The following is a 15,647-nucleotide window of genomic DNA, read 5'->3' on the forward strand; positions in this document are numbered from 1 at the left end:
TGACGTCATTTTCCGCAGAGACAGCTGATTCAGCGAGGCTTCCGCTCCTTCGCTAAACAGCTCTTGACTGCATGTTGGTGGAGAAACGGTGAAAAACGATTTTAGTTTATTAAAGACGAGGCAGTATGTGGCACAGGGAAAGAATACTGCTGCTACTGGCTTTCGTCCAGTCTGTACTCGTCGTAGGGTGGTGTTTTACTGAAATGGAAGCGGGGCCTGGCGCAGCTATGTCGACGCAGACTAACGGAGATCGGTTCAAAATCGAAGGAAGAGCGATAGTTCCCGGAGTGAAAACACAAGACTGGGTCTCCACGGCTAGAGTGCTAGTAGATGGTGAAGAACATGTGGGATTTTTGAGGTAAGAAATATCCATAGTTCATTGGATAACTAGCTAGCATGGTACGTGCTACAATACGTGCTAATGCTACGTAAGTAGCATTAGCACCTAGCCGTTGCTAGCTGGTGGTTAGGGTCAAACTCGAAGTCAAACCCGATAACGACTGCATCTGCCTGTGGCAGATGGCAGGTACCAAATGTTGTAGATCATGCACAGCTTTCCTTTTGTAACTCTTGTCCGAGTGTCAATCAATTAGCGTTTCATTTCAACATGAGGCCTTTTTGGTCCTACTGCAGCGGTAACCACAACACAAAACGTCCACAAGAGACTTGTGTATATATAATCTATTATGTTTCCACAGCTAGCATATGTTTATGAGAAAACACCAGTACTAGCACTGGTTTGCTGCACAAACGTGTGTTGAACATATTATAACATATTACACACATACTCAAACATATTATTAAGCATGTTCTATAGTATTTATTTGTCACGTGTGTAGTAATGGACAAATAAACATAATATATCATGTTATTTAACCCTGTTATCTTTAACCATGTTACCGTATCATCCGTAATAAAATAATCATTCGTGTTCTTCTTAGCTCACAAGGGTTTAATCGATTGTCTTAGCAATAGTTTTAATTATTGTATGACTAGTGTACAGTAGTGTATTTCACCAAAGATGCGAGTATAAATGATGGCTAATACATACATTTGTCTGTGATACAAGTATAAATTCAAGGATATTGGATGGAACACACTTAGAAAGAGATTCTAAGGTTCTTGTTTTTATAAATGCATTATTATTAGCAGAAGTAGTGGCATTAGTAGTGTTGTGTTTTATGTGTCTCACTGTTACATCCCTACTGGCTCTATTAGTATATCAAATTATGTACATAGATTGTGCCCAAAGGAATGATTTTGATGAAGACAAATTTTGTTTACTGTTTTGTTTTTTCAGGCACATAAAGGGTATAGAAGTAGTCACTTTTAACTATGCAACTATAACAAAATGTATTTAAAAAAAATAAGTCTCAGATTATTCAGTTATCACTATATTTTTATTTTTAATAGGTTATTTGCATCACAGAATGTAACAATGCATGTATATAAGAAACTCATAATTTGCGCGTGAAAAGAAGCATAAGCACACACATCCATACATATGCAATAATACTAAGTGCAATAATCCTTTCTGTCATCGTTGTATTTTTACTCAGTTGTATATAGTATTTGTATTTGTATTCTATTTTTATCTTATTGTATATTTATTTTATTTTATTCTACTGTATATAGTATTTTATTTTATTCTATTCTGTACAGTTGTGTACTGTATTTATTCTTATTGTATTCTAATTTTTGCCTCATAACTTTTGCACTGTCCACTTCCTGCTGTGACAAAACAAATTTCCCACGTGTGGGACTAATAAAGGTTATCTTATCTTATCTTATCTTATCAAGTTCAAATTTCAACTTAATAAGCATACTACTTGAATTCTTAGATACTTATACACCTAATTAGTAGGGGTGCAACGATATTCGTATCGATATTGAACCGTTCGATACAGTGCTTTCGGTTCGGTACGCATATGTATCGAACAATACAACATTTGTAATTTATTTTATCAACTTTCCTTCTGACGATGCTGTCTGTGTGGAGCGCTCAGTGAATCTGCGTTCGACTACTCTGCCTAGGCTGCACTGTCGAGCGCAGATCCACTGAGCGCTCAACACAGACAGCATAGACAGAAGGAAGAGCGCAGGGCACCTCCCCCACCCTCATTCAGATCTGGCGTTTGGAATTATTTTGGTTTTCATGTGACGTATGACCCTGAAGGTAAGCGAGTCATGGACTAAAGTAAAACAGTATGTTGGATGTGCCATGTAATGCTCAATTACATGGGTGGGAACTAGTGTGTTAGCGCAGTTAGCTCGTTAACGTGTTGGCCGTCTAGCCCCATGCACAGGGCGATCGGCGGTAGCTCGTTAACGGAGATTTGCCGTGTTGTGGCGTTAAGGTCATTTCAACGAGATTAACCTGAAAGCACTAGTGGGAACACAACGAATATGACTGCACATTTACGCCGACATCATCCTAGTGCAAAGACAAAAACAACAAGCATGCTACTAACTTTAGCCGAGTCATTTAGACAGCTGTTTAATATGCTGCTGAGAATATAGCCCAGAAGAAGCGGATAGTATAGCTTTTATTTTGGAAAGAGCCATTTCTCTGTAATAAACTCTCTTTTCCAAAGATGAGTGATTCCTCAATCAGATACAGGGCTCGCAATATCGCTAGCCCGACGTCCTGGGGCTAGCGATTTTTTTCAGTCGGGCTACCAAAATCTATCTCTTCCCTGCCCGTCGGGCTATTGTAGGAAGGAAAAATATATGTCAATGCTTTTGCATTCTTTCAGAAATGTAGCTGGGTAATTATGTCATTGGCATCGGTGAGCCACTGTCAATATGTGACATATTGAAATCGCGTTTGAATTTGCGCTTGTTTTTTTGCTTTCACTTTGCAATCGTGCGAACTGTGTATAGAGAGCGACAGCACTGATCTGTGAGTGATGATAATTTGTGCACCAATTCCTCTGACATCGTCTTATTAATCGTTACCTTACTATGCAAACGTGACAAGTGAAATCTCCTGCAGCAAGCTTAAACATGTGAGAGGTTGATCGCGCAGAGAATCGCTGAGCTTATGTGAGTGCGTGTGTAAAAGCAGCAGGATATATATTTGACTACGATGACCTGGATGACTGAGAACCTTCACAGACAGATATATATTTTAGTTCTGCTGAGCCAAATAAGACAGGTCGGGGTGAAGAAGTGACAGCCAAAGAAAAGCTTACCACAAAACGGAGAAGTTATGACAAATCAGACTATAAGGCAAAAAGAAAGTGCAGCTTTATGGTTTCATGGACAAAAGAATTTCTGTGGCTGCAATATGACGAGCTAAATAACCAGGGCTGCACATAAGTGGTCCGCAGGTGCGCATTCGCTGTCAAAATAAAAAACACGCACAAGGGTTAGGGTTAAATTTAAAAACTGTACTTTTGAGTTAAAATTAGGGCTGCACGATATTAGGAAAACCTGCGATGTGCGATAACTGTGATCAATACTGCGATAACGATATGACTTGCGATAAAATAAATAGCAAACAAAAAACAAATACATAATTTCCGTTTTACTGCACAGTTTTATTTAATGAAAGCTGCTGTATTAGCAGTGTAACAACAAAGTGCAGTCAAACATTGAAACATTGCCCCCATAAAAAAATTTCTGAGGCTTGAATTCTGAAAGACATCCTTCCCGGTCTCTATAATTAGTTTTAAATAAACATAACTTAAATTATACTGCAAATTATCTCTATGCAGTTGTTCATCATTTTACCACTCACCAAGTAGTTATGATGCAAGTCAAAACTGGAGTGGAAACTTTACTAGATTAAACTATAGGTAAGAACTTGTCTGCTGTGGGAACACACCAAAGAACAATTGTCTACCTTTGTGGTCGTACTGGCCAAGACTAATATTATCAACAATTAAGAACAATGTAGGTAGTGTATTTTTGTAATTTTTTTGAAAAAAAAAAAAGGTTTCTCTATCTTGCATTCATCCTTCCTGAGTGAATGTTTTTTATGGCAAGTTCTTGTTAAGGAAAACCAACATGTTTACTCTCCAAGGTTTTAAACATGTGCGCTGACATGTTACTATGTTTCCTGATGTACTAAAAAGTCTCTCTGAAGGTGAGCTACTTGCAGGTATGCAGAGATACTTCCTTGCAAGCTTGCTTAGCTGTGGGAATGTCATTTTGTGGAGTTTCCACCATGCCAAGGGGTCTTCCTCACTGTCTATGGCCGTGGATAGCAAGTAGCTGTTAAGCTCAGCTTCAACAGCTTGTGAGAGATGCATAAAAGAGGAGGTAGGGATTGGAGCTGCCTTGAAGAAACTGCCCAGGGACTTTTTTGCCTTCTTCAGGGGACGACTGGGTGGATCATCTGTCTGGGCCTCTGGTTCAGCGGAGCTTCTCTCCTGGAACAGAAAGCAGATTATAAGAAAAGTAAACATTTTGGACTAAATATGAATTGAAAGGTTTTATATATAAGCATGCATGAATACCTTCTGTGCCACTGCTTCCATTTCTGACATCACTCTGGTCTTGATGTCTGAGACTCGATCAGTGCTGGTGTAGCTGACTTTAAATCTGGGATCCATGAAGCACGCCATGTCCATAAGTTCCTGGGTAGCTGGATTTTCATATTTAGTAATCAGGTACTCGAGGATTTTCTTCTTAATTGATTTTGTCAAATCACTGTCTTCTTCCTTCTCTGCAAGCACCGACGTCTTCATCAGATGAAGGACTGGTTTTACATATGAAACACTAACGTAGCTCTCACCAGACAGGGCATCTGTAAAGTCTTGCAGGGGGTGTAATGCCTGGTTGACAGACTCCAGTACCTCAAGATCCTGCCAAGTAGGAATCAAGTGTCTTGATTTCTTGTCTGCTGAGATGACATCAGAAATGGCCCGCTGCTGCTCCAGGACTCTCTCAATCATCTTCTGCCTGGAACCCCACCTGGTTGGGCATTCTGTGATCAGTGTGTGCTCTGGGAGGTTGAGCTTCTGCTGTGCTTTTTTCAGAGCCATCTTTGCTTTCCAGCTGTGGCAAAAATGTCCAACTAACTTTTTGCAAAGTCCAATGGCTCGGGCAATGCGGGCATCATCTTTGATAGAATTTTCTGGAGAAATAAGAGGAAACAAAAAAACTGTCATGTTTAAAACCTTTTTTTTAAAAAAAAAAAACTAATTGAAATTTATAACTAAAGTTGTCTAAAAAGGTAACATTATCCTTATCAATATCAATTTGATAATAATGTATAGCACATTTTCATTGCTAAAAAGATCTGCCTTGAATAAAACTTACCGATTGCAAGGTGCAGCCTGTGTCCAAAACACTGAAGTCTGACCCAGTTGTTTAGCTCCGTGGCTCTCACAACATTGGCACCGTTGTCTGTGGTGATGCACACTTGTCGATCTTCTTTAAGATCCCAGCTGGCTAACACCTCACGTAATACATGGGCTATATTTTCACTAGTGTGGGAGTCTGGAAAATACACAGTCTCTAGACACCGTGTTTTCAGTTCAAAGTCTTCGGTGAGGAAGTGCACTGTGAAACTCATATATGGTTCCGTTGTACGACTTGACCATAGGTCTGTAGTGCTTGCGTAGTTTTCAGCTTGGCTCAGTTCAAACATGACGGTCTTGCGGCATGTTTCATACATTTGTGGAATGGCGACATGTGAAAAGTAGTTTCGTGAGGGGATGCGATATCTCTGGTCCACTTTATGTATCAGACTGGTGAAGCCCTCTCTGCTAACTGTATTTATAGGCATCATGTCTTTAGCCAAAAAATGTGTAATGGCCTCTGTTATTTCTTTGTACCGCTTCGACGTTTTCTCATAAGGAATTCCACTTGAAAAACTCTGATACAGAGACGGCTGTTGGACTGCTGCGCTCTTTGTCTTAACATTAGCAACCTTTGTTTGGCTAGCCCTATCTTTCTGGAACTCTTCAAACAGTTCTCTGTGGTTGTATTGAAGATGATGGTGGAGATTAGTCGTGTTTCCTCTGGTGGTTGCCACGAGTGTTCGGCAAGTTTTGCAGAGTACCTGTGTTTGGAGAACGTCGTCTTTATCAAATCCAAAGTACCTCCAAATAAGTGAGGTACTATTTTTTTTTTTTTTTTTTTTTTAGCCACGAGTTCAGTAGCATTCTCGTCACGCGTCTCGCTCTCAGCCATTACAACTCTGACTCGTTGCTGCAGCGTTGTTCGCGCCCGACCTGCGTAGGAGGCGGGCCTCTAATCCATTTGATTGGTTAATGCCGTGAAGGGCTCTATTCGACTGGTCAAATGTGTAAATGGATTTCTTTGATTGGTAAATTCTTTACAGCACGTGTGTAAACATTTTAAGGTACCCAATTATCGCAGTTTACGCCGTCTTTTGCGATGGGCCCATCGCGCAGGCTGATATCGCGATGACAATAAATTTTCGATTTATCGTGCAGCCCTAGTTAAAATATATATTTATAATTTTAATAAATGACAAATTAAAAAGGCATGAACATTTTTTTGTATCGAAAAAATATCGAACCGTGACACCAAAGTATCGAACCGAACCAAACCATGAATTTTGTGTATCGTTGCACCCCTACTAATTAGGTGACCTTTGTAGATGTCCCACTTTCAGATATTTAATTGAAAATTTTTATTGACTGGCAAGACCTTTAACGTTTTTACCACATTTGTTTATTTATTTGTCTTAACCATTTGTATTTCTGCTTTAGTAAGATAGTTTGATAATACTTTGCTATTTAGTTCATTCTCCATTTATTTAAGGATTAATATTTTAGACGAACTTTAGGTTGAACTAATATAGGTGTACCTTTTTTTTAAATTATAAGCAGCTGCTGTCTTGAAAAAATTGCTTTATGTTTTTGTTACAGAACCGATGGGAGTTTTGCTGTGAACGATGTCCCCTCTGGGTCGTATGTTGTTGAAGTTGTTACTCCCACCTATAGATTTGAAGCTGTCCGTGTTGATATCACATCCAAGGGTAAAATGAGGTATGGCCACTATAGTGAAAAACACAAAACTTGCAAAAATTAGCGGTTGGCCTGTGGCAACTCTGACCCACTGAAGCAATGTGTGATTTCACAGAGCGCGACTTGTGAATTACATCAAAACGTCAGAGGTAATTCGCCAGCCATACCCTCTTCAGATCAGGAGTAGTGGACCTCACAGCTACTTTATGAAGCGAGAAACCTGGGGCTGGACAGACTTCCTTATGAACCCAATGGTAAGAAAATGCGTTGATTAAGTGGGAATTGCATGTGTATGTCACAAAAGAAACATTTCCTAGGATCCCACCATTATCCTAATACTCTGATTAAACATATGCTTTCTACCATTTGTACTGTTAGAGTCCATTGGCTGTAGCCCCATTTAGAGAACTACAGATGTTAATTAATTTTGATAAGCTGGTGCACAATATTGACGATAATGAACAGAAGTTTCATGACCATGAAGTCACATTTCCATTCCTTACAGTGACCTTTTTTACTCATTTCTACTGCATATTTTTATACTTATGAACTCTTGAGCAGCTTTCTATCAATCAGAGTTGAAAATAAACCTGATTTATCCCGGGTAGTACAGGCCATCCACTGTCTGACACAAGCTTTTTTTTTTTGCTTTTCTTTTTTTTTTTTTTTAGCTCCTTTCCTTTTTAAGGTTGCGTTTTCCTTATGCCAAACTTTTTTTCTTGATTGGATGGCCCACAAACTCAAAAAGAGAATATTGGGCTTCTGTGCTGACAGATAAAACCGTTGAAAAAAAGGAACTGTAAAAACAAGTTGTCAAAGAAGATTGCATCTGAATTTGTTACATGTCATTTAATGTCTTTGTTGCTCCTGCAGGTTATGATGATGGTTCTGCCCCTGCTTATCATTGTTTTGCTACCCAAAGTGGTCAACACCAATGACCCAGAGATGAGAAAGGTATGTTCATTGTGCTGTGTCTCTGAGCTAAATAGAAGAAACAACAGACGTTGTGATGTTTTAAATCCTAACCCTATCCTTGTCTCCTTTTGAATTGCTTATTGTGGTAAAGTGCTAACTGTAACAGATGTGACTGATTGTGATACATTTTTAACATCAGAGAGAACATTGAGTCTGTACACAGCCTTTCTCTCTCCAAAAACAGCTGTTCATTCTCTGCCTCCCTTTCTTTACAGGAAATGGAGCAGTCCATGAACATGCTGAACCCCAACCCTGAGCTTCCTGATGTCTCTGAGCTCATGACCAAGCTCTTCTCTGGCTCCAAAGGCTCCAGCAAGGCAGGCAGCAGCAGCAAAGGCACCAGGCCAGCTGCCAAGAGGAGGTAGTACTGTACATGCCTCCTAAAAATCCACCTAAAAAGAAAAAAGCTTGATTTATGTCATGGAAGCAAGGTTTTAAAGTGTCATTTTTTTCTCTCTCTCTCTCTCTCTCTGGGTTTATTGTACAGATTTCATTAATATTAGATGTTTTGAGCACATCTGGATTTCTAATATGCTATTACGAACTGAGCAAAATTTTTTTTTTTTTCCTAGGTTTTTTTTCTCATACTGCACTGATAACATTTGTTGCGAAAGCTGTTATTCTTAATTTGCGCGATACTTTCTACAGGTGACCCTACTACTCATCAGTCTTTTCTGTGCTAAAACCTCCATTGTATATTTTCCACTGCTGCTACTTCCACTACCTGAAAGAGAGCATATATACACAATTCAGAGATTTTCTTGTTTAAGTAACTTCAGTAATACGACTGTGAATGAAGAGAAATTGAATTTTAAGGCAGATAAATTCTTATTTAAAAACCTAGATAAATAAATTGCCATGGTATATGACAGCTGTGTTTTTATTTCACACCATTCATTTCTTTGAGTGAACACGTGACTTTCTCATTTTATGAATTGTGGTGAACTGTATGGTTAGAATTCACACGCTGTACATTATGTGCCTGAGGTGTAAAAATTAAAATGATAATCACTGGAAGTACAAAGAGAGAAATGTATGGTTGCTTTTTAAAAGCTCTACAAAGTGTAACTGGTTTTACTTTGTAATAAAATAGACATTAAAGTCCATAGTAAAATCATTATTGTAGAATGTGTTAGCACTGGCTGACAGGACGTGTTTTAAAATGAAACAATAATGAGTAATGTTATTAAATATAGAGACCGCTCAGCTCAAGGTTGAGTCACTAGCTTTCTCCTGAACTTTGAGCCAAATATGTTCATCATCAGCATTTATCTATTTGTTGAGGAGATAGTCCTTTTGGCACAAAAGCTCCGTTGTTGCTATGGTTTTGATTTTGGCTTCAAAGTTACCCAGAAGTGAGAAAGAGTGGGTTTTTGTTTTGTTTGCATCATATGCATCTATGCAAGATTATATTTACTGTATATTCCTGCTGTTTCACTGATCAGTGCTTAGCAGTGGTAACACAAAAAGATGAATTACCTTGTCTTCCCTTTTTCAGGGGAAAACATTCTGGCGCATCAAGGTAGGAGAAGCATGTGGGTCAATACAAGCAAAAGAAACAAGTTTGCTGGCTGTGTTCCAAATAACTGCTTAAGCTTTTGAGTCTTAGTGTTATGCACGAGGGCCCGCTGGGCACAATCACTGTCGATAATAACCACAGGGCTCAAAAAATGCTTTAAAGTCAGATCAGATGTTTATGATGCACAGAATGTGTTTTGGTGAGAAGTAGTGAATATAAATATAATCTAAAAGTTATCTCTCAAGCACAGAGTAGACGAAAAGCGTCGTGAATTAGGTCAACTTGCATGCAGTTGCATCTTTTTCCAGGGATACCCCGTCCACAGGTAAATGGAGATGGTGTGACACAATTTAAAATCAGTCGTTTTCATCAAATCGCCTTTTTCCAAGGTTAAGAATGAGTTGCTGTGTGAAGAATGCGCATGACAGCGTCCTGTAGATTACTCATGCTAAATGAGTTAAGTGAAAGCATCAAAATAAAAGAACGCTTGTTTTCCCTAATATTTTCCAAAGTTTCAATCATCACTGTGGCTCTTAGACCAAAGCAATTTAGTTCTTATTTTGACTCTAAATGTTTTATTTAAAAGCTAGAGCTAAACTGCTAAAAACTCATTTTTACCAAATGGGTGCAAATATTAACCAAACACTATTTTCAGCTGCATTTTGGTGTTTTAGGGTTTCACGGTTGCATTTTGTATTTGAGATTAAAGAGAAACTACAGTACCAGAGTTCATTCAGCACATATACAAGCCTATTTCTGCCACTGGAGGGGAAAGGGAAAAAAATGCCACCCATAATTTAAAATTTGGGGTTATCTCAAAATTTTAACTAAAGTTTCATATTATTTTCTGAATTCTGACGTATTTATTTTGAAAGTTTGAGTTGGTAAGTTAAGATCTCGAGATACCGAACTCAAAATTTTCAAACAATGATCCAATATTTTGACTTGTTGGGGACAAAAAATGTTTTTTTTCCAGTGGTGAAAACGAGCTTCCATAAACAAAGGTGAGTTCTCCAGGGAAATAGTTTTTTATTAGTGTTTCAGTGACATCACAGGTCAACTGAGCTTTATCAGACTGTGAAAACGCCGAGTCCTGTTAATGAGATCAGTTAATTAATGGCTTTGTTCTTTTCATGTGGTGTTGCATTAGAGCAAAGAAACTCTCAATGCAGAACAACAGTGCTGACCTGGACTCTTGGGACCAGTAAAATCTCCGGTGACGTCGGGGATTTGTTTAGTGCCATGGCGTTGGTACATGGCACATTTGGGTAGTCAACCATTGGAGGATGGTAACGATTTGCTTCACCTCTCAAAGACGAATTATTGACAAATGAGACCGTCTTCAACATGTCTGTTGGTCATTAAATGTTTGCCTTGAAGTTTGTATTTTACTGTGTATATTATTACACAAAGACACAGAAGTGCAGACGGACAGTAAGCACAAGCGCCTTCACAAAGGAATCTTTGCTGCTATGAGCAGAACAAAAGGCACAGAGTTCAGATCAGAAAGATACATTTAACATTACATCATAATAGACAAAAAAGTGAAATAATTTACAACATCACTCATCTTTTTACAGCAAAAAGAAGACAAGAGGTGTCCATAACAATCTTAATCTCATATTACTAGTGTTAAACTAATGCAACTGTAAATGCACATAAATGTACCGATTAGCCCTTATACACATGATCAAATATCAACAAGATAGAAAACAGAGGAAAAGACATTCACTGAACAATAATATACTGTAAACAATTTACATTCACCATTTGTGAAGTGTAAAATCCGACACAATCTGTGAAATATGTTATTCCTGTTACAGATTTGTTTTGAAATATGTGAGCTTATGCTATGTCATTTATACACAGTGCAAGAGTATAAAGGAGAATTATGAATTGTGTGAGGTTGAAAGGATAGGATCAGAGATTTTGACTCCAGGATATTTTACTAAAAAAGATTGTTACAACTGTAATCAGGCTTGAGACAGGCTTGCCATTGAAGGAGGGGCCGTGGTTGTTGCTTGGGCCACTGGTTTGGAAAGAATACTATTTTATTACCATGTTTGATTTTTAATTTTTATTTGGTTTATTAACCAGTGAACCAGTTGTAGTTGCTGCTTTGCAGCCACTGACAGCTACTTCAAGGTACTTCTGCAAATGTCCCCAAATGCAAACAAATACATAATGTTAAAAAAGAATAATAATTCACTGTTTAAATGACAATACAAGACTTTAAAACAGAATGACAGTCGACATTCCTGGAGTTGGAAGTTCAACTAGAGGAAGAGTTACCATCTTTACTGGACGTTTTAAAGTTGCAGTCTTTTCAACACAAAATAACCCATTTTGGAGATGGTTACCATTGCTCCACAATCTCAAGGGAGGGAGGAATTTTATTTTATTTATTTTGCAGGTGTCCCCTTGCAGAAGTTACAGTTCATGTGTAAATTATAAACACAGCTTATTTATTATCTTGTAAATTAGCTATATTGAAAATGATTGTAATCCTGGTGATGTTGGCAGAACTAAGCGCTTTACTCTCTGTTTACTATATAAACATGTAATAAGCAGGTCACAGAGGATCACAATATAGATGCAAATAGAAAACAGGTTAGAAGTCCAGTACTAGAAGCTGCTATGTAAACAGATGATAAAGGACAATATAGCTGGGTTTGGAATTATGTCTTCAAATGAAGCTAGGGCAGCTGTGAACAATTTAAAAGTCCTTAGCCTAAAAATATCATCAGTATGGTGTTTAACAGTGTAACTGAATACCTGACATCACTTTTTACAAATTCCTTAAAAATGTAAAGTAAAAGCAGGTTTTGTAGTTAAATGAGCGACTCGATATTGGGGGAACTACAGACATCAGACTTTTATAGTGTTTAACAGTCTCAAAGGATAAAAATTCATTTAAAAATAAATATTGACCCAATTTTGTTTTTCATTCTTACATTGTCAGAAAAAAAAGACACATTTTGCAATTCATTAATGATTTCCTGCCTGTCCACAGGTACTGAAAACAGAAAACAAGACAAATTTAAAAAAAAAAAATGTGTACAAGAGATATCAGTGCAGCGTACCAAGAGCAGGTTTTGAGATTGTCTGTGTTACGAACATCTTCTAGTTAACATTTCTTAATTCTTTTTAATAACTGTGGGTCTCGAAAAGCGCTATATAAATGCAATCCATTATTATTATTATGATAAAGTTAGTATGAGTTGAGCAAGCAGTTTACACACTGCCACAAAATCAGACTGGACAAAGGGATTAATAAACACGCATAACAGCGCCTCACCTTATTGATGTAGGTCAGAAAGACTTGATAGAAGACAAAGTGTCTGACACCCGTTACATAAAGCCATAACAACCTTTACACCGGATTTATTTCCTTCTGTACTTTTTGTTTCTTCTGCTTTTTTTTTTTTTTTTGCCTTATGTAAATGTCACTTTTTTCTTGCAATAAAAGTGTTGACTGTTTAGTCATAATATATGTTATGTACCATATATTTTAGTGTCTGAGTACATTTAGATCTCAGTTGCAAAGGGATAGCAGTATTGCCCATATGGAGAGGAAGGATATGGGAGTGTAAGTATATTACAAATATTTAAATGTGTGCGCCATTAACTCGTTTTGAACTATTAATGACAGGAGTTGAAAGAGAGATATATCTCATTGCTGACTTTCCTATTCTTGTAACAAAAACAACAACAACAAAAAAACAACAACTAGTGCCTGTATTACCCACCATACAACTTAACCAAAAACAGTTTTGTCCATGTCACACAGCCATTAGCCTACAGAAGTTTGATAAGATCACTTGTTTCTAAACTCAACACCCCTTAGACATCTAAAACGGACGCTGACTCAAGTGATATGATGTAGCACAAGGCAGTTTATCAGACTTCATACTAGGGCTGTCATGATATCACGTTTCTGCATGATTACCAAAAAACAACAAAAACAAAGATTCACAATATTGCTATTATCACGATATCTATTAAAAATAGCAATAATTCTATCATTCAAATTAATCAGTAACTTTGTTTATTGTGTCTTTTTTACATTAATTAACCTCACAAATGCATTCAGGTGGCAATAGAGTCTAAATCCATATAACTATACAAAAGCATACAAAAAGAACAAATACACAATTATTTATGATTATCATACATGCATTATTAGCACAATGTTGATATTTCATTTTTTAAACATCACGGACAGCCCTACTTCACGCAGCTCCCTCAGCGGCCATGCAATCTGTAGGTCTGTAATCAGACTTTAATGTGTAGAAGCAGTGGTATATCGCTTCAAGACCGACTAGAAAACATCTGAACCTGTTCGTTAACCTTTAATTATGTGAGAATGTGCAGACACCTTTCTTTCTTATAACAGCAGACGTTTAGGCGCTTCATCAGGCTCGGCTCATTTTGAACCAGCAGATATTTTAACACAAAAATCACATGTGGCACTTCATGCTGAAGAAGACCACTGACTACTGTATATGTCAAGAAAATCCAACAAAGTGGACAAAAGTAAGTCTGGTGTAATATTGCAGGGACACATTAAGTCATTTTATTGTTGACATTTGGGTTTTGTCCACCCCAGTATAGCTTATCCTCACCTCTCCTCCTCTTCCTCCACTGACACAGCAGAAGCATGCGGAACGTCTTCTGGAAGGTCTTGTTGCAAAGAGCGTAGCACATTGGGTTGATGGTGCTGTTGACGTAGCACAGCCAGTAGCCCAGGTGCCACAGAGATGTCGGGATGCATTCGACACAGAAAGTAGAGATAAGCACCATGATGTTGTATGGCGTCCATGTCAGGATGAAAGCCAGGAGGATGGCGCTAAGAGTCTGGGCTGCTTTTTTCTCCTTCACCAGCACCATCCTCTTTCTCTTAGTAATCTGGTTCTTCAGGGCAGTGTCCATGGGTTTGGAGGTGGTGGAGGATGAGGAGGGGGAGGCATTTTTGGTGGGCAGCTCTGCTTCAAGGGGGCATGATGTTGCGCTCATAGGATTTCTGTTTTTACCCTTTGAGCCAAGTTTAAACCTATATGAGATACACTTTTTGCTGCTCTTTTTTTGAGGTGTGGAAAAATACTCATCTTCTGCATAATCAGTCACCTGTCCATTTTTATTAGTTTCTCCACTTCCTGGCTCTTTGAAGGATCCTTGTGGGGTTTCTACTGAAACGTGTTGTTCCTCTTCTTCTGAGGACGTGTAGCTATTAAAAGACGTGATCTGGTCTGCTTTCGCCCATGCCTCATCTGACCTCGTGGTAGTTTTTGTGGCATTACTTTGATTAGATGAGGACCAGGAGGCCTGACTCTGATCTCTTGGCTCTCGGGTGAAATGAAAACATGAACGAATAAGAGTTTTCTGTGGTTTAGCCCCCTCTGGAACATGTTCCTTTGTGAGCCCTTGCAGCTCTGCTAGATCTTTTGTCCGTTTTTGCGTCTCTTTGTAAATCCTGCAGTAAAGAATGGTCATAATAGAGACTGGGATGTAGAACGCAGCAATGGCTGTCCCAAATGTGATGACGGGCTCTGTTAAAAACTGGATTTGGCACTGGTCCATTTGCACTTTTCTCTCTCCTACAAAGTACTGCCAGCACAGAATGGGTGGAGCCCAAAGGACAAATGACACCAACCATGCCAGACCAATCATAATGGCAGCCCTCTTTGGAGTCCTCTTTGCCCTGTATGTCAGTGGCCTTGTAATGGAGAAGTATCTGTCAAAACTGATAACAAGTAAGTTCATAACTGAAGCATTGCTGGCTACATAATCTACTGCTAGCCAGAGGTCACATGCAAGGTTCCCCAGGGACCAGTAACCCATTAGTATATATGTGGTATACAGGTTCATGGATAAAACTCCTATGATGAGGTCTGCAAACGCCAGACTCAGTAGGTAGTAGTTGTTTACAGTTTTAAGTTGACTGTTTACTTTAAAGGACAGCATAACTAGCACATTACCAACTATTGTTATCAGGCTGACAATGGCCGACACCGTGGCGATGGTTATAGCCTCCCAAAGGCTGTGAGGAGCAGCGGAGACTTGTGAAGTGTTGCCAAAAGTACTGTTTGAAGCATCCATTACGGTTTGTTACAGAGCTGTGTTACTGTTGGAAAATATCTCTTTGTAGCCTCATGCGGATTCAGCAGTTACCTGCAATGAAAAGAGAACAGCAATGAGATATAATT

General features: G+C 38.5%; 3 protein-coding genes across 3 annotated transcripts in view; 1 reads left to right on the plus strand and 2 right to left on the minus strand.

Annotated features, from left to right (window-relative positions):
• Positions 1-9,026, plus strand: emc7b (ER membrane protein complex subunit 7b). Its single transcript, XM_082506145.1, has 5 exons — positions 1-358; positions 6,849-6,968; positions 7,063-7,201; positions 7,821-7,901; positions 8,138-9,026. The coding sequence occupies exons 1-5, from the start codon at positions 126-128 to the stop codon at positions 8,285-8,287; spliced, it is 723 nt and encodes a 240-aa protein (XP_082362271.1). The 5' UTR covers positions 1-125; the 3' UTR covers positions 8,288-9,026.
• Positions 3,525-5,664, minus strand: LOC309689584 (E3 SUMO-protein ligase ZBED1-like). The gene is made up of 3 exons (XM_082506128.1): positions 5,269-5,664; positions 4,464-5,083; positions 3,525-4,376 (listed from the first exon to the last, which is right to left on the minus strand). Exons 1-3 carry the CDS (start codon positions 5,624-5,626, stop codon positions 3,981-3,983), a joined length of 1,374 nt encoding a protein of 457 aa, XP_082362254.1. The 5' UTR covers positions 5,627-5,664; the 3' UTR covers positions 3,525-3,980.
• chrm5b (cholinergic receptor, muscarinic 5b) overlaps positions 8,368-15,647 on the minus strand; it is a 25,274-nt gene continuing 17,994 nt past the window's right edge. The window contains exon 2 of the mRNA XM_082506125.1: positions 8,368-15,612. Coding sequence (XP_082362251.1) covers positions 14,008-15,540 — 1,533 coding nt within the window. The 5' untranslated portion in view covers positions 15,541-15,612 and the 3' untranslated portion in view covers positions 8,368-14,007. The remainder of the gene's footprint in view (positions 15,613-15,647) is intronic.

The sequence above is a fragment of the Aulonocara stuartgranti genome, assembly GCF_965226115.1.
Source record: "Aulonocara stuartgranti genome assembly, chromosome: 15".
NCBI lineage: Eukaryota > Metazoa > Chordata > Actinopteri > Cichliformes > Cichlidae > Aulonocara > Aulonocara stuartgranti.